Below are 19917 nucleotides of genomic sequence, written 5' to 3'. Positions count from 1 at the left end.
TTGTCATGCCTGAAATTTGACTTGCAGTAGCAAAACCAGATGGTGTCCAGTGACTTGTTCTGTACCAGCACTGTGTGCAGTTTCTTAATTTAAAAAAGAAGAAAAAAATGTGTGCCTCAGACTTTATTTTGTTTTTGCAGTGGCATCAACAGACATATGAAAAAATTATTAATGTATTTATACTTGTATTGAATCAATGTTTAAACGTTACATTCTACTACATACTGAAACAAGTTATGGTAGCAAATCTATTCAATACTGAAGGAAGCAATACATTCCAAATTTCAAACTTTAATTTAATGAGAATACTTCAAAATGGCTGAAGCAACAACTTTATGTATTCCTAAAGTGAAAGAGGTCATTGTGGTGCAGACAACAGTATCTATATGCACTGTGTTTGTGTTATCCCTCAGGAAACAGTCAAGGTGTCACTCTCTCCATCATCCTGATGAGCCAGTAGCACTCTATGAATGTTCTAAGAGACAATAGACAGAGAGAAGATAGAGAGATACAAGAGATACATTTGAGAGATAATAAAGGTTAAAAACAAGAAAGAAAGGATAGATAGATGAAAGTGTTGTCATGAGTCTATGTACAGACTTACTACGAGCTTATAGATTTCTGAGGTCCCCATCAGATGCTGGATGAAAGGATGCTGAGAGAGACTGGAGAAGGGGACACACTCCTCAGGATTGTAACCCAGCTCTCTGAATATGTGCACCAGATTCTAGAGACCAACAGAGATGAGCAGTGTAAGCATGAGGAAAGAGTCATGTTTTAATAATAATACTGAACTGAAAAGCATGTTTAAATATAGATCTATATCCTTTCAAATGCGCAAAGATAGCCAGCAAACCCACATAATCAGGAAATAAAAACTACTGACAGCTTTAGGACTGGTGAGTTTTCTTTCAGAGGCCATTTCATTTGATCTTTTACTATATTTAGTCAACCACTCATTCCCTAGAGGGACAGTTTGGACTATTTGAAATTAAGTTGTATGAGACACTCATCTATAGTCAGTGTATCACATACAGATGGCAGAAACAGAGAAGAGTACCAGCATGGAAGCTATGCAGTGTACTACTGTGGGAAGTTTAAAATGTATTTTAGCCACTTAAAAAAAGTCTAACAATCTCAGCATCAGTTTAAGTGTACACTATACTTAGAATATTTTCAACACTTTCAAACTTGCCGCCAAACAGGGTTTTCCCTGTCTCTCTTCAAAGCAACCAGCAACCATGCTCCTCTGGCAAAAACAGTAATCTTACCTTTAAGAGCACAGGAGTTGCTGGTCTACTGCTTCCTCAGTCAGTTAGTTTGTTGGTGTTATTGTGTGACTTTGTGTGTTTTGAAGGGTTAGTTCAGATTCACTGAATTCACACAATAACACAAATAAACACAAAGGCAGCAGAAGATGAGAAACTCTTGTGTTCTGTGAAGTAAAATTACTGATTTTGCCAATGGAGTTTGGTTGAGTGAGAGAGAGTGATATTTGACTTATATGACAGTCTTATAGCAAGGTAAAGTGGTGAAAATATACTAAATATAACATACAGTTAAAATCTTGATATTGATATTAATCATATTGATTTAGCTTCCTACACAGGTTACTCCTGCTGCTTCTCCAAACTGGAAGCTTGCCGACCATCATTTAGTGTAGTTAATACAATCACTATGGATAAGTACCTCATAAAGACCCCACTTCAAATTATCTGAACTATCCCTTTATTTAAGTCAAGCATTCATTTAAGTATTTACTCTAAAGCCTTTGACTGTGTGTTCCAATACTGATACTACCATACTATTTAGTATGCCAGAAAAGATTTAGTATGTCCTAATACATAGTACGTCAAATGCAAAAATACAGCAATGTCCTATTGCATCCAGTTGCACTTTGCAGAATGCAATCCTGATAGTATGTCCCAATTGTATGCATACTACATGCAACAGTAAGTACTTTTAAGGGCAGCTACAGTACATAGTAAAAGTAAAAAGTATGCCAATTAGAATGCAGAGTGAAATTTCACAGAGTGATACCTCATTGTGCTCCTCCTGACTTAGGCAGCCTGAAGGAAGAGGGATGTTGTCTTTAATCTTGTTGATTTTGTGACAGATGACAGCAAGAAGAGCAGGAATAGACACTTCCTGCTCCTCCAACGAACTGCTTGATGCACACAGAGTCTCTTCTGCCTTGTAGTGTCCATCATGCTCTGGGGAGCAGTGCTCTGCAGCCTCTGCTATACTGGGCATAGACTGTACACACAACACATTGTGATGTGCAATAGTTTGTACCAAAGAGAAACATTAACACTTGCATGTTACATTCCAAAACAATTTACTGACAACTACAAAAACTGACACATGCTATTACAAAATTATTGTTGACATTATTAGAAAATACTATCACTGTCTGCAATTGTAATTCTGGACCATCAAGAGACATTAGTGACAGAAAATAATAATATTTTGAGGATAGAAGATGAGGAAGATAAACTGCTTTTGCAATGAACTTCAAGTGGAAATTAAATTGACTTTTTTGGTGCATTATTTTACTCACCTTGACCAGGTGGCTTGTTGATCGGTGCTTTAGATGTTGTCCCAGAACAACACTAAGTGCTCTGATGAATCCCTGCCTGGGATTGGGGTCGGCTGCAAAGTACTGCAGCATGGACACATAGTTCAGTCGAGGGGGAGAGAAAGAGTGGTCTGCAAACAACTGGAAAAAGAACTAAGAAGAAAGAACAGAGGCAAATGTTACTGTTCATTAATTTACTTTTTGTTTACAACAAACTTAAGGCTTTTAGGTTTAGAATAAAGCAGGTGGCACTGTGATGACTGTATCCTTAGTTGGTGATTTATTTATTTTTACAATAAGTTAGCACTGAATGTTGCCAAAAAGTTGTTGTTATAGTAATAAAGTAAAACATTTTGAAACAATGTATTGTTTCTTATATTCTCTCCCTTTTATATGTATTCTTTTTGTGCCCTTTATGTTCTTCGTCTACCATGGACACTTCGATTGCCCATTTCAAGAGTAATAAAAATCTGATTTGACAAGTTGTCAGGCATTGCTGGTAGTTTACCTTGCACAGGTTAGCCAGATGGTTATAAGGCAGAGGCTCAGAGGGGTCCTCAGGGACATGCTGGACACTTTCAGTGGAAAACCACAACTCTGTCTGGTGAGAAAGGAGGCAAGAGAAACGACTAAATATTTTTATTTTTTTTACATTCAGAGAGCTACAGTTTTCACTTCATAGTATGTAAAGTGTGCAATATACATTAAATGTGTTAATGTTATTTTAGTAAAATGTCTGACCAGAGAATCAGAATCTTAATTTACAGTGTACACCTGAGTTTGTGAGAGACTAACCTGTAGGTACTGTTCCTCATTTATATAGCCTGTGTCTCCAGTATCTGCTGCCTTGAAACGTTCTAGCAGAACCAGCAGCTGTGTTAGGGAGGGAAATGGCCAAGGGAGGGCAGCACTGAGCAGAAACTGACGCCAGTCTATCAGCTCATAGTCGTCATTTAACAGCGACACAATCTCCATCAGCTGGGGATGGGAGAGACAGGAACAATCTTCCTGTGAGCTATGTAATGTGTTCTAAATAACTAAACAGTATGGTGCAGGAATGTTTTGATAGCAGAGTGCTATCTGATTATGTAATTATTTGGTTTTAAAAAATTTTGTCAATTGACTCAAATCGTTCATAACAGCCAACTTGCAGCATTGTTGTATTATTTGGTGCTATGAAGAAATTATCACCCAACTTTGTGTTTTGAGTGTCTGGAATATTGTGAGGAATACCTGTCTTTCATTCTTGTTGTTCCAGGGCTCAGGCAAAGTGTTTCTGCCCATGTTAACAGAGGTGATATCCCTGAGTAAACTGGAGAACTCAAAACTGGACATGAGGCCTAAAAGTCAGACAGGAATGTAAAGGGTCACTAGATGGATGGATGGACAGCATGATAGCAGCATTTATAGATCCAGTTGCATTGCAACTTGCCCCCCTATATGCACCTGACGGAGCAATTGTGTTTAACTGCAGGTAGAGTGACTCTAGCTGAGTGATGGTTGGGGTAGAACGTGAAGGTTTCTCCCCAGCAGGTAAATGGGGAGGGCTGGGTGGGCTTGCCACCATGTGACAGTCTCCATTCATGTAGAAGTCGGTACATTCCTGGAGAAAAGAATATAGAAAAGGAGGAGAGCACAATTTCCTTTCATCGCTTTGATTCACTACATTTATCATCAATAGTAACTGGACATCCTCATGAAAAATGAGTACATTCAATTTGAAGTTATCACATACCAACACCAGCTGATTCTTCAACTTAGAGCCAGCCTCTATGTGGTGGTGAACCACTTCTGATAGTTGTTCAATACTACAGAAAAGGAGATGGACACAGATGTAATATCAACCTTTCATTCTGTGTATGATTGACCTTTCCTAAATCCCACCCACTTATGCTCTGTGCTCCAATAACAGTTGAGCAAACTTGGTATCTCAGTCAACTTTCTCCTTTTTCTGTAAAAGTGACATGTTAAACTAGCTAATGTTAGCAAAATGCTAAATAACAATCTAGTTAATCTTAGCAAAGTGCTAGATAAGTAGCTAGCTAATGACTGACATAAATTAGCTACCTAGTTTGCTAGCATTCTGCTAACATGAGATAACTTAATTTAGGGAATATATGTCGCTTTTACAGGCCCACCAGCAAAATCTTCAAAATTTGGTTTTCTTTTCAACATAGACAAGCCAAGCACATATAGCATATCTAAGTACAGGAGACAGGAAAATAGAAAGTTGAGTGAGGTACCAAGTTTGCTAAACTGTCACTGGGGCACAGAGTGAAAAGGGGTTCAACTTAGGAAGGGTCAATTAAGAAGAAAAAACCCTCTCTGTAGTCTAAAACCAACAAAATTATTATGTATGTATTTTTATATTCAGCAATAGTTAAAAATGCAGACACACTAATCATAAATAACAACACTAATTAAAAAAAGTGTATTATCATGCTATTGCTGCTTCATTCACATTAATGCCCGTCTATATGCACATCATAAATGGACCCACACTCATACTGTACCATACCTCTTCATTTCTGCAAGATAGTGCGCTTCTAACCACTTCTCCATGCTGCTTAAAGTCTGTTCAGCTCTGCTTTGCAGAGAGTGCACCATCACCAGACCGTGACCTTTCACCAGTGCAATGCGCTCTTTTGCTGCTTTCTCTGGAAACACACAAGCATGCAGGATAACAAACAAAGGGACACAACTAAATAAGCATACTGATCATACACACACACTAACATGCATGTATGTGCACATATGAAAATTAACACATGAATATATATAACAACACACCTGCATGCATGTATCCTTTATATAACAGTTGTAAGAAATTAGAACCACCGAGAAAATTATTAATATGACAATACATTGTGATATAAAGAGAATACTCAGTCTACTGATGTGTGTGTGTGTGTGTGTGTGTGTGTGTGTGTGTGCATACCGTCATGAGCCAGTGCAGCTGCATATTCTTGATGTATTTTGTTTTTTGTATTTGACTTTTCATCATCAACTGGTGCAGGGCTGGGGGCTGGAGGAGGAGATGGTGGACCTGGGGGAACAAGATGGGTAGGAAAATAATGATGGAAGGAAAATCTCTATAATCTTCTTAATAATCTAAAAAATTACATGCCTTTCTTTTTTTTTGATGACTGATTTCTTTTTCCTTTTTGATTTGCACTTGCAGAAGCCTTTGTGCTTTCCTTTTGGGGTCTCTTCTCCTCTTTTGTCTCCACCTGGTGGGCTTCTGCTGCCACCTACACACATGTTAAACCACACATCAGGAGTGGAGAAAAAATGTGTATTTACCTCCATAATATACTCACTAGGACCCAGAACGTTACCAGTTTACTGATGGTTGTGAACACCTCTTCATAGTCGGACATCAGTTTCTCATGGGGTGGCTAGAGTTAACAATGAAAAGGGTCAATAGTGTGTCAGAGTATTTATGGATTACTTCAAGGCAAACTTTCTCAAACTACATTTAAACACATTAAGAATGATAAAAACCTGACTAAAGAAATGAATGAAAACTACGTGTAAGGAGACAGGAATCCAATTTGACATACCTTAGCAGGTTCTGTCTGACCGTTTACTTTTTTTTTTGAGGAATCAGGACGTCTGCGGAGGAGGGGAACACCAGAGAAGAGCAGGAAATTGTTTACGTGCATATGTGTGTGTGTGTGCTGGGGAATATCTGGACTGTGAGAAAATTACAACATTTCATCAACAACAGACTCCAGAAAACTTAAAGGAAACACTGCCTGTGATATAAGTCATCCACACTTGTGCCAGCTGGGTCAGTACTGGTGGAACAAAATGAATCTTTCACTTTCCATATTCATCATCCATAAATTATTCACACTTTTCACTTGTGTGTCTCACATCTCATCCTGGCCTTTAATTTCTGAGGTGTCCAGCAGGGTGATGGAGACAAAGTTGGAGGATAGCTCAGGCAGCACCTGACAGTACATACTCAAATAGTAGACCCTTAGAAAACAGAGTGTGGCCTGGAAACGGTCCAACTCCACCTACACAAAACAAACGATCCAAGATTACGGTAAATCACACTGAGGATATGCATAAAACAGTTCAGAAACAGAACAAAGGAAATAGGCTATAGCATGAGCTTACAGCTACAGAATCACAAAGTACAAATAACTGAAATTTTTTGTTCAGCCAAGTAGTTTCACATAAATAAAAAGCTACCTGCATGAGTATAGAGTGGTGGTTCCTGAGGATGGCAGTGTGATCCTTCAACCAGGCTGTGAGAACACCCTTCTCTTGCTCATTCATCTCCTTACGCTTGTCACTGATGTCCCACAAACGTTCACACAGTTCCTGTACACGTCAGGACATTTCCATATATTCTACATTTCTATTTTCACAATTTTCATGATCAGTTTAAGATTAGGTGTGTTGTATTATATTACATTTTTTTTCTTACATCCAGTCTCAGATGTAGCTCTGCTTTGGTTTCCTCGTCTTCTCTCATATCATCAGGTATGATGTTAAAGTCCTTCTGCCACTGAGACACTAACTCCTGCCTCAAGTCTGGACGCCCCAGGAAATGCTTGTACTCCTCTCTACAGAGAGAGGGAACATATTAATAAATATAATATTAACAGAGATAATTTTCTGTAAAAGCAAATTTCCTCTTATATTGTTAACAAAGTCCTAATGGTATCAAAATTTATCACATCCAATTGTGCCAAGAAAAGAATAACTATAACAACCTCTTATTTATTTAGAGGTGAATTAGAAATACTCAGTTGTTCAACTTTTATATATATTATATATATCTGCAGCTATAAACCTACATGACAAAACCTAGTTTAATACTACAACTGATAAAAGAGATAAACTGATGGTAGCTAACAAGATATTAATGGCTCTTTTGGTCTGCAAGGCTATATGGCTACTCATGCAATTAGGTTTTCATGGCATACCATAGGTGTGTTGCTAGCTTGTCATGTTATCAGATATACAGAAGTAAGAATCTTGGCACAGACAGTCCGTGTCGGCAATTATGCAGCTTCAACTACAGAGATCAAATATGAAAATGGGGAAAAAAATTGGTATGAAAGGTGCAACTGTTATGTGCTTGTCTGTACTGAGTGTACTACATGAAATTAAAATGTTCAAATACTACCTTCAAGGCCTGGCAGAATACCTGATCTTGTAAAGGTCATGATCAATAACAGTGCGTTGTGAACGCATCTGCTGCATCACTGTCTTTATGTTGTCCACATATGAGTCACACACTGTCTCCCAGTGGGTGCAGAGGTACTCCGGGATCTCCTACACATATAGATGGACAGGGGAAGACATGTACAAATAAGGGGCTATAGGAGGACAGAGGATAACAAAACAAAATAAAATATAGTGTAATGCACACATATAGGAAACAGTACAATACAGATAGAGAACCCTATGTCAACAGCCAACACTGATAAGCAAATAAACATAAATAAAAGTTGTATCCTACTTGTGGAAGGGGTTCGTTCACATAGACCCAGCTCAATGAACCTGGGCAGGGAGAGGCAGATTCAGGTGGGTTCTTGGAGACTCCTTGAGAGTCCTCATTGGTCACTGAGGAAGTTGATGCCCTCCTAGAGAGTCCTATTGATAAGCCAGAAGAAAAGTACATACATTATCATTATAACAAAGTAAAACATATTTATTAAATGCTGAATATACATAATTTCAGTGACCATATTTTCTTATTGATTACAGCAGTGGGAAAGCAATTTTTGCCAAACCACACTAAATTAGACACAGATGATCATATTTAAATTACCTTAAATAAGTCAGTCAACATTTCTGGCTGGTCATAAGTATCGTTTATAAATTTTCCCTCAGAAGCAGATTTTTATTTATTTATTTTTTTTATCACCACAGGTGACTTTAAATTAACAATTAAAATGTGTAATCCACAAACCACTGACCTCCAGGGGAGTGTGTGTTGGATTTGGAAAGTGACTTCACACTTTGGGCTTTTTCCTCATCCAGACCGGAAAGGGACTCAGTGGGGCCCAGGGCTTTATCTGTGAAATCTGGGGGTTGGTCTACAGGTGGCGCTGTAGCTGCAGAGGAGGAGTCTGGAGCTTTCCCACTGTCCAACGCTACATCTTCAACAGTATTAGTGGCAAGACCTGATGAGGCAATGTATTGGAATATTATGAGTAAATACTGTGTTTCTTTCAGGGAAGACATATCATCTACTGTAGAATCTCATCACCAGTGTCTGAATTTTAATCTTATTTAGTACCTTATCCCATGAAACAGTGAAAAAAATGATTCAGAGCAGGACAGTGGAAGCACCAATTTGAGTCTACTAACATTTGCTTAATAATAAAATAACAACCAGGTACCTTCTTGCGTTTGCATCATAACTTTCTGTATGACAGACTGCACCCTCTTGTAAAGCTCCTCCTCGTCTACGTCTGCATCAACACGGACCAAAATATTCTGCTTTCCACCAAACCATTTCTCTAGTTGTGGCCAAGTGTCCTGAAAAGCTTCGATCCTTGAGTAGGAAAAAGGATGTTAGATATTAAACACACAGTCATGTTGTAGCAGCAATGTAATCATTTCTGTCTGGCTTCTTTTTCTGTTTCTTTTACCTTTGAGGAATCTGACCCAGATACAGGGTCCTGTCTGTGGGATCAGAGGTTTCAGCAGCAGCAATATCTGTATCTGTAAGAGAACCACACAGCCACACAAACATATAATTTACATTTGACCATCAAACAGAAAATGTTTCGTTGCACAAAAATATTTAGCATTGAACTCCCACCAGTGTAACGTACCCGCCTGACTGAATGCACGTCCGACCACACACTCATCCGGGATATCCAGCAGCAGAGCCAGGTCTAGTACAGGAGCTGGAGGTGGTGGGGATTTCGGTGGATTAGGATCAGCAGCGAGGGTCGTCCTGCTGCTTACAACATCATTTTCTACATCCACAGACCCACCCAGGGCTTTCTCTAGCAGGTAGGCCTGGGTGATGTCCACTGGAAAGCCATCCAGGATCCAACCTGACAGAGGTGGAAGCTGCCTAGTAAGGACACAACAAATATTTCACTGTCTAGAGCATGGGTCTGAAACCTGTGTTTCTGTAACTGCATGCAGCTCTCCTCCCCTTTCCATTGGCCCTGTGGCTCAGACAAAAAATATAAGGAAATGAATAACAATTATTTTTTTAACACTGTAATTTTCATTCATCATTTTGGTAGGCCTTAAGTGATTCTTACATCACTCAGTTGTAAAAATATGCAGCCTGTACACCAAATAAAAAAAAGAAAGAAAAAGTTTTAATGTTTTGTCAGCTACAATGTGTGTCATAGCCTACATCTCCAGAGAGACATTTCATTTTTTGTTTTGGCCAAAAATGACTCTTTTGAAAGTAAAGGTTGCAGATTCCTGGTCTAGAGAGTGTTTGTGTGTTGTAAAAGTATATGGCAGACAGTATCTATTTTGATATGAAATAGTAGCATAAACACAAGTGCTGCTCTGGTGCCTGTTGGCTCACTGGAAAGACTCTGCTACACTAAATGGAACAGGACCTAAATTAGTATCATCAGTAACACCTGTTTATCCAACTATTTCATATCAATATGGCGGTCATGAAAAAGGTCTATTGACTAAATCCTACATGCAGTATTATATTGCAATATAGGCTATGTGCTTACCTGATAGCCTCTACTATAATGTCCACTAACAGCTCATTAGGGATGGCTTTGCCTTTCCTCAGCTCTTTTTCTGCAGCAGCTCCCTGTTTGGCCCGGGTAGACAGCTGGGTAAAGGATACATTTATATAAAAGTAAGAAAGAAAAGAGTTTATTCCAAAAAAATACACAAGCAATCAATTAAAAAAATGATTATAGCTCAGCAGTCCAAATTATTAACATGCTCCTGAGTGATTATTGTAACAGCAAGGAAAGCACATTTTAATTTGGTTAGTGACAGACATTGGATGCAGGTTACATTGTGTATAAGTAAACACAAAACACTGAAAATACAACATGCACACAAACAACACTTACTCTTATATTATTATCTATACTTTCCTCTTGAGTGTCAGGATCTAAAAAACAATGAAATTAGAAGTGATACATTCTACATCAAACAAGCAACTGTCTGAAATATAATAGTAATATGCAGTACACTGGTCTTTCAAGCAGATAAACACACTGAAATGTAGAGTATAAACACCACAGAATAGAATCATGTTGGGTTCAATAACTAACCAGGTTTTGGTGATGTGGAGGATGTGAGCAGTTGCTTTTTGTCTTTCTCTTCCTGTTGCTCTGTGACCTGTACATTTTGTCCAAAAAAGGTTGCACATTTTAATCTGGTTAATGATATTAATTGGTTACATTGGTTACATTGTGTAGTAAATATAAAACAGCATCAGAAAAATCACTTGCTCTTACGTTACTGTGTGTTTCCTCTTGAGTGCCAGGATCTGAAAAACAATATGCAGTACTTTCTTATTACAATCAAATAAACAAACACACTCTTGAGTATAAAATAGCATATTATTGAATCAACTGGGTACAATAGCTGACCAGGTTTTGGTGATGTGTCAGATGCGGGCAGTTGTTCATTGTCTGTCTCTCCTTGCTGCTCTCTTACCTGTAAATTGTGACCAAAAAGGGTTGCTTTAAATGGTGACAACAAATTTGATTTAGTTTTAGTCAGGTTTAGTCAAGTTTTATTAAAATAAAAATAATAAGATTTTAGACAACTAAATCAAAAATAATGTATTTAGAATTTTATATATGGGAGCAAATCTATCTCACCAGATTTGTTTCCATATTTATACACTTTAGCAGAAAAGACAAGTGAGATTTTATAGTCCTGAAAAATAATTTCCAAGAAAAATGATGCAACAAAATGGAATCCAGCGCAGTAAAAATACTGTCACAGTGTATCTGACTAACCTCTTCTCCATTCTGGAAAGCATTCAGTGCCTCCTCAGTCAGTGTGTAAGCTGATAAGACATAGATGCCATGGGCTAAAGCAGGAAATAACACGAATACTTAGCAACAAATACAACCTTCTTCCACATCCATTCCAATAAGTCATTTCAGTTAAGACCTTATTAAGTGGTGAGACATTGTGTTGGTGTGTATGCTTGCATCTGTGTTTGGATTGCAAGCCATGTACCTTCAGCCATCTTGGCCAGGCAGGCGGTCTTGCCAGAGCAAAACTTGCCCAGGACACAGGCCTTGAGGGTAAAGTGAGGAAATGAAGGTGAGGAGGGTTCCATGACAGGTTGATGAACAATGTTCCTCAGTCGCACAACAACATGTCCAAGAATGTTGTTGTTGGTCAGGGGTAATTTGGTCTCCCCTGCTTCCTCTGGCCACGCCCACTCTCCTACCATGTTCTGACAAACATACAGTAACACATGGCTGAGACAAAGAGGAGCTACAGCATTCAGACAGTTCAGGACTTCAGTTCAGGAACAATTCAAACTTTTTCAGTGTCATAAAATGTAGACTGGTTTGGCCTCTCTAATTCACATTTGATTCGATACTGAAATCAGCATTCATTTGAAAATGTGGGTTTAAACAACAAGTTATTCAGAGACGTACAAACATGATTTAAAAACACACTACACGCGTGTTTCACACTCACAATGTATTCATCATAGTCCTGGTTATTAAGAATCTCCTGCTTCTTAAGCTCTACGGGGTCTAGTGGGGTAGAGAACTCAAACCCTGGCTGCTGACCCTTTATCGGCTCATAGAGAGGCAGACCACTGAACAGCAGTTCCTTCCACTCTCTCATCTCCTTCTCTGGAATCAGGCTGGACATGACAGCAGAAAAAAAATGAAAGGAGGCAAAGATATTTATTAATTCTAATTAAAATCAATGAATGATTGGGAATGAAAATTATTATTATTATTTATTTCATAAATAGTTAATCAAACCATGTGTAGCGGAGTTACTGCAGTGGATATATAAAATCTAACATAGTAGGATACACACATGTACAAAGTGAACATTTAGCAGGGCTGTGTGGGCAGTGCATATATGTGGTTATGTATGAAATGATGTATTTGAGAAGAAGCAGACAGAATGTTGACATCTCCTGGTTTTATTTGACCACTGGTCAGTTCTACAAAACCATTTCCAATATTGGTTATTTGTTCACGGGTTTTGACTCGTGCTGCACCTCAGTCTCAGTTTTTATACAACATTACATGAAAGATTTCAGTCTTTTCAGTTTTCAAACTGTCAGTGCTTTCCTAAAATACCTTTTAGATGTTTTCCTTCAGCAAAAAAGAAAAACAATGAAACAAAGCAATAATTAAAGGGTACACTTGCCTATATTCATTCTGTTGCTCCTGTTCTTATGAACTTTATTTTAGACAAAGACAAAACAGATGGCTACTTTTTTTCTTGAAGCAACTTTGTGTTTGAGTGTGCAAAATTTGGTGACATAGGAGAGGACTTGTCCCATCACTCTTTAACTTCCTCCCTTAGATTACGGCCAAAGACAAAACATCTTTACATCTAGAGTACATTCAACTCACTTAAAATTAGGTTGCTTAACTAACTTTTTTTTTTCACCAATAATTTTTTGGGGCTTTTTATGCCTTTAACTGATAAGATAGCTGAAGATATGTCAAGAAATGGGGAGAGAGAGAGTGGGGGAATGACACACAGCAAAGAGCCACAGGCAGGAGTCAAACTGCTGCAGAGGACTCGCAGCCCCTGTACATGTGGCGCACACTCTACCAACTGAGTTGTCCAGGTGCCCTGCTTAACTAACTTTTGCAATAATTTCTAATAATAACACTTAGTAACTACCATGAGACACATTTTTATAACACATTTTGGAATTTCCACATATTCACTGACTGACTGACCACAAGGTCAGTTTGATGGTTTTAAAGGACCAGTGTGCAGGATTAGGTGGCACTGAGTGGTGAGGTTGTAGATTGTAACCAACTGAATGCTTCAGTTTCCCCTTCCAAGTGTGTAAGAAAAACTACAGTGGCCACAAAACGCACAAAAAATTGCAAAAGGCTATATCTAGAGCCAGTGTTTGGCTTGTCTAGTTTGGATTACCATAGAAACATGGTGGTTCAACATGGTGGCCTATGTTAAAGAGGAACCGTTCCTTCTGTAGACATAAAGGGCTAATTCTATGGTAACAAAAACAAAATTCTTCATTTCAGGTGATTATGTACTAATGAAAACATACTCACTTATACTTATATGAACATACATACTTACCAATATTAAAATCAATTTCTGCCATAGATCGCCCTAACTCTTACACACTGGACCTTTAAGCCCAAATACCTAATGCATGTTGCTACTGCATCATTAAAATCAATTGAGTTACGTACTTCCCAGTGAGCAGTCGATATTCTCCAACCTTGGTGGCCAAGTCCACTATCTGTTCCAAAATGCCCTTGCAGGTCACAACATGCTTCTTGTATCTGTTCTGAGCTCGCTCAGCAGCAATCCTGTTACAGAGTTCAAGTTCCTGTTTGATCTCTTCTTCCTTTGCCAACTTAGCATGCTGAGCCAAAGCCTGTACAAGGCCCCGGTCAGAAAGATGGAATGAATGGAGAAGGTATGAGATAATATTCCTGCTAATCACCATTGTTAAAAAAAACATTAAAGTAATTAAAGGGATAATTCAACCAAAAATGAAAGTTTGCTCATTATCTACTGACACTCATGCTGATTGAAGGTCAGATTTAGTTTTTTAGTCCACAGCACACTGCTGGAGTTTCACAGGAAAACAGCATTGCAGAATCTCCCAAGCGATCGAAGTGAATGGTGACCAGTCTTCAAACGTACATAAATAAATAAATAAATAATAAAAACATAAAATGTCTCCATACTGCTCATCTGGTGTAATACAAATCTCCTAAAGCCCCAACATGCTGTTTGCACACTGTCACAACATATACAACCATTTCAGCTGGTGTGCATGATGTAAATAATGTCTTTCATGTCAACTTGGCATGTTGGGGCTTTAGGGGTCTTTGATTACACAAGATGATCAGTATGGGGGCATTTTATTTTATTTTTTTTCACTGATCACCATTCATTGTTTGGGAGATCCTGCAACACTGTTATACTGCGAAACTCCAGTGGTTTGTGGACTAAAAAAACTAAACCAATCGACATGAGGGTGAGTAGATAACGATTGGATTTTCATTTTAGGGTGAACTACCCTTTAATGCAGATGAAAGATGTTACAAAGGTCATCTATTGTGCAAAACAAACTGAACAAACAAACAAACAAAAAACTACTGGAGATGTTTTTGTGGAAAACAGCCTTACAGAGACCCAACCTATCAGACATCACTTTTTGAAATCAGTAGATTACTGATATCGATGGTTTCAGAATAAAAGAAAGGAGGATTTTAATCATAGTTTCCTTCTGGATAACAATGAATTCATCGTCCTCATTTATCAAGACACGCAACGTCATTAATATACCATTAAAGCCTACATGTACATTTAATCATGACATTTGCTCCCTAAATCAAATGGCAAATAACCAGCAGAATCTGAGATTTAATCACAAGACAATTAGGTTAATAACAACACCACTGTTTCATGACTACACCATACTGCAACATACTGCATATTAAACACTGAAGCCATGCTGGGCGATGGCCTTTATCCTTTGGGAGGCATTTCTCCAAGTATCTTTGCCCTCTTTTCAACTAAATCTGTCACATACAGTGTCATCACTGGAAGGACATAATGGACATATAATTGTCATGATTCATACAGCTTTACTTTACTGTATGTCCCTCTGAAGTCCCTCTCTCTCTATCTTTTCGTAATACCTAATGCCGTGTTGATACTATACACACGACCAAAATCAACCCTTTCCTCTCACTCATTATTATACCAGCTATACTATCATTGACACAACCTAATACAAAGTGACAATAGAGAGCATTATTCTTCTTCCTTATTCATCCTATCTCACCGCCTCCCTCTCCAGCGCTTCCTGGAAGTCCCTCATTCTCCGCTGCTGGATTTGCTGCTCTAAGAACAGGCGGTTCCTCTGGATCACCTCCTTCTCATGACGTATGTGAAGGAGCTGAGCTGCCAAACGCTGCTCCTGCTTAGTCTGACGTGTCAGACGCTTCACCAGCAGCTCATCCCGCCGCGCCTCCTGCAGGGTGAAGCAGAGGTGGCTGGTCAATATTGAAGTATCCTGAGTAGGTATTTATTTCTATTAACATTAGACACATTAACATTTCTCAATTGGAGGAGAGGAAAAGTTTCACCTCTTGAGCTTCATGGGCCTTGAACTGCTCCACCAGGAATCTGTTTTGTCTTTTCTCTCTCTGCTCACGAGTTGAGGCACTCTCTTTCAGCCTCTGTCGGATCTCCTGCATATACTTGCTATTGGATTGTAAGACCAGCTTAGTTCCACTTCCAGGTGCATTACAGCTCTGGACACTATTGCCACCAAGGGTAACACTTCTGGAGAAGGGCGGACTACTAGAATAGAAGAGGTTCATATATGAAGTAATTGGTTGGATGCATGGTAGTGAATATCTCAGGTTGCTATAGAACTTTCTCTCACCTTAAAGATGGAGCAAAACCATAAGTAACCAGTTTCTTCCTGTTTGTTTCAAACTGGGCTATTTCAGTCTGGATCATCTGCATGGACAAATGGACAGGCATGGTAATAATACCAGAAAGACAAACTAACTAATGTCATTTAGGAGTGGCGGCCCGCCACTCCTAAATCCTAGCCGCCACTCCTTCAAATTTCTTTTCTTTTTTTCTTTTTTTATTGTTGATGCAAATACACCACCACCGCATCTCTCCACCTTCAAAACAGACTCCTGTCGGGTACTTGCGACCACTAAGGTAAACTGCAGATAACTATCTTGCTCAGTATGGAAATATACTTGCGCATGCTCATTTGCATGATGCTAGCGTTGTTTGGGGGGCGCGGTTGTCAAGCACGTCAAGCACCTAGGCGACAGGGCAGAGTCAGAGGAGCGAATTCCCGAATTACAAATAAACAATAAAGCAGCGAATTACCGGCCGGAGAAGAGGTAGACGTAGTTAAGTTATTAGCTTGAGATAACTCAACATAGATTTTACAAGTTAAACGACGTTCACAATATGTTGATGACCAGCTAACGTTACATAACTTATCGGTATTTTAAGTTAATTTGGCCCGGTGCCAACTCAGTGTCGCTAACGTGAGTAAACTAATTGATAGTATTAGGCTAACGTTAATATCTACACACCATTATGTAACAACTGACTGCATTTTTCAGATGAGTTTATTGAAATATTTCTCTAAGAAGAGAAACGGAATGCCTGCCCCCGCTGCTGAAAAAAATCCTAGAGGAAACACTGCAATCAGTCATCAATATCCAGGGAAAACCTTGGCAGAGAAACTGAGTTAAAAGCAATATCTACTCTGTAAACATGGGAGTTAAGCAATAACATGCTATTGGTTGTGAGAGGACCTGAGAACATCTGGTGAATTTAAAAACACACACAAAGCTCTTGGGCCTGAATTTCGAAATCTGTGCAAAGCATATTTTCTTTGTATATTGAATAGATTCTGATGACTGATGTGAGCTTTTGAAGGGACTACCTAGACTAGACTAGGTTGATAGCCCATTGTCAGCAAGCACCAACCTGAACAAATTCTGTTGACACTAATCTATAGCTGACCATTAATGGAATTCCCTCTTTGGGATAGCATATTATCACATCATTACTTAGATCCCACCTGTGCATCTTGTACCCTGCGTTGCTCCTGGCGTTGTCTCCTCTTTACGTTGAGCTGTGAAGTGTAAGGGGGTGGCTTGGGAACCTGGACAAAAGTAGCCTGGTTACAAGTCATACACACACCCCCACTGTTAGTCGCATTAGCTTGCCTTTATTCTATCGTCAAGCAGCTTGGTTTAGTGTAGGTTTATCACTCAGTGCTGGTGCTATATATTATTATAGTAGTATTCAACACCAAAATACTGCAAAGAGTGGTAACAGTTTGACATGTAACACTGAGAAAAAAATATGTACAATGAAGTTGGTAAAGATGTTAACTGTAGACTGTCTTAAAGTGTAGTCATAAAATTTGATCTGATGTTAAAATGATACAGTGGAAATGTGTTACAATACTGTATTTTACTTTCCGTGGTCTTCAGTACCTTCTCAGGGTTCTTCATTCTCTGGATATCCTGGACTTTAGGTTGTCTCTTTTGCTGGATGGGATGTATCATCACAGACCTCTCGTTCCATTGCTGATATTTCTCCTCACCGTGCTGAGAAATCTTCTGCAGCTTCAGCTCAGCATCACGTTTCACCACCTGATGCAGTAGCTATATAATAAGAAAGAGCGTAAGATGCTTGAAAATATATGTTTTTGTAGATAATAATATAATAATCTGAACTTTAAATATAAAATTATTTAAAGATTGAAAGACTAAAAGACAGTCAGAGTTACATTATATTATATAGTGTAATGTTATATTTCACCATACAGTTTTTCAGTGATAGCACATGGTAAGGCAACTTGTCTCCTAACCACATGCACACACTACACACACTTCTATACAGTCCCCCTTACATCAGAGTAGATCTCATGTTCTTTTTTGTGCAGGGCAGCACTGGCTGCAGGCTGCATGATTTCCATCACTGTCCCACTGATTTGGGCTTTCTTCATCTTTTCAAGTGAGACGTAGAGTTGGTAAAGGAGGCGTGTGGCAACACCCTGCCTCTCCTGCATCAGTTCCTGGGCTGTGTTTACATTGAAGGAGATCCCCAGTAACTGAAGAGTAGGCTCAAGACGGGTAAAATTATTCACTTTGGAGATGGAGGTGCTATGAGAAAAAAGTGTGATTCACTTAATTATCAATACTTTGAATGATCTGCAAAATCAAGATACAGTCAGAGAAAGACCAAAAGATTGGCCAACTTACTCTTTCTTTGTAAACAAACTAAAATCATTCTGCAAATGATATTTATGCAGAACCTCCCCAATTAGGAAACCATTGGAGAAACTCTTGGCAAAGGTCTCTGGCTCTGTGAAGATGAACATGCAATCAATTATGCAAATGACATTTTCAACGTGACCAATTTGTGATGTTGTTAACAACTTAAAAAATCTTGGATAACCTTTAAAATAGGTTATAAATACCTTACTTATAGTTACTTATTACTTACTTATAGGGACTATGGAAGAAAGGACAACTACAAAACATGTGTCACAAATAAATGTTTACAATCACACATGATGGGAATACTGGGGGAAATAAAGTAAGTAATAGCCCACTATGGAAATAATTCAACTGGAAATTAAGAACAAAGTATTTCAGGACACCGTTCATCATATCAAAATATGCCAGAAGTTGAACAAATTTGTGCTGGAGGGATTGTAAACAGGTTGCAATCACATGCATATTTTTGGGATTGTCTTAAAAGTAAAGTCATACTGGGAAGGGCTTCAGAAATATTTGCTGCTTTGAATACAGATTTACTATCAGAGCTATTGCATTGTATTAAAGGAGAAATCCCTAAGGAAGCTTTTTTCTGTCTCTCGGCTCTAAAACTGTTAACCTAGCTTTGTAAAATCTCAGGCCTTTTGTTTTTAGTGTGCCAAAGCAGGGAGTTTTTCCTCATCTGAATCGAGTGTCTAGGGACACAGGGTGCTGTACAGATTGTAAAGCCCCTAGAAGCAAATTGTGATTTTGCAGCTACATACGTAAATAAAAACCGACTTAAAAGCAGCTAGACTACATAAACGCAACGTCACTAACTGGCTAGTTAACCTAAACCATCGAGTTAGCGTTAGCATAATTCAGTTAGCTTGATGGGCTGCAACTTACCAACAACTTTTGACAGCCGGAGCTCCTCGTTCAGCCACCTGCATAATATATCCGTCATTTTCTTTCTTTTAACTTCAAGTCAGACAATATACTACCAAATAATTTACATGTCAGTGAACGCTACCGAGTTATAGTAAGATTAGCTCGCTAATAACGACTAAAAAACGGTCACGATCGGAGGAACCCCAGCGGTGTACTGTTGCCATGGTGACACGTCAACTGACTTGCACAGCGTTGCTTCACACGAGGGCTCTCGTGGGAGCGGGCGGGCCCACTTTCACACTGAAGCAGGTGAGCAGGGACCGTGGTATTTTTAGCAACACTTAACTACGCCCTTCACTAATGAGAGAAGAAAAGGAAAGAAAAACTCATTCTGAAAATTTAACTTGTCCATGATGTTGAGCCCATTTGCTATGGTAACAGATGGTTAATTAAATTTCTGATGAAGATTAAAACAGGGTCTGAAACATTTTAGTTAACTGCAAT

The 19917-nt window shown here is 38.8% G+C and overlaps 1 protein-coding gene across 1 annotated transcript; it reads right to left on the bottom strand.

Annotated features, from left to right (window-relative positions):
* On the bottom strand, positions 1 to 19605 carry spef2 (sperm flagellar and cilia associated 2). The gene is given in 38 exon segments (XM_084728498.1): positions 1 to 475; positions 605 to 727; positions 2041 to 2256; positions 2561 to 2731; positions 3087 to 3179; positions 3374 to 3556; positions 3812 to 3918; positions 4025 to 4181; positions 4314 to 4386; positions 5097 to 5235; positions 5517 to 5624; positions 5706 to 5829; positions 5917 to 5976; positions 6142 to 6193; positions 6389 to 6603; positions 6782 to 6913; positions 7020 to 7158; positions 7746 to 7873; positions 8061 to 8194; positions 8521 to 8727; positions 8947 to 9101; positions 9199 to 9271; positions 9385 to 9632; positions 10267 to 10370; positions 10621 to 10661; positions 10825 to 10891; positions 11521 to 11594; positions 11747 to 11969; positions 12221 to 12392; positions 13945 to 14132; positions 15555 to 15743; positions 15859 to 16075; positions 16161 to 16237; positions 17334 to 17448; positions 17753 to 17925; positions 18174 to 18426; positions 18526 to 18628; positions 19432 to 19605. Coding segments are annotated over 38 exon segments (5157 nt in total). The 5' UTR covers positions 19490 to 19605; the 3' UTR covers positions 1 to 409.
* Positions 19606 to 19917: the final 312 nt, after the last annotated feature.

The sequence above is a fragment of the Lutjanus erythropterus genome, chromosome 10 (assembly GCF_056507025.1).
Source record: "Lutjanus erythropterus isolate fLutEry1 chromosome 10, fLutEry1.hap2, whole genome shotgun sequence".
Lineage (NCBI taxonomy): Eukaryota > Metazoa > Chordata > Actinopteri > Lutjaniformes > Lutjanidae > Lutjanus > Lutjanus erythropterus.
Note: the sequence above shows the minus strand (reverse complement) of the source record. Positions and strands in the feature narration are given on the sequence as shown.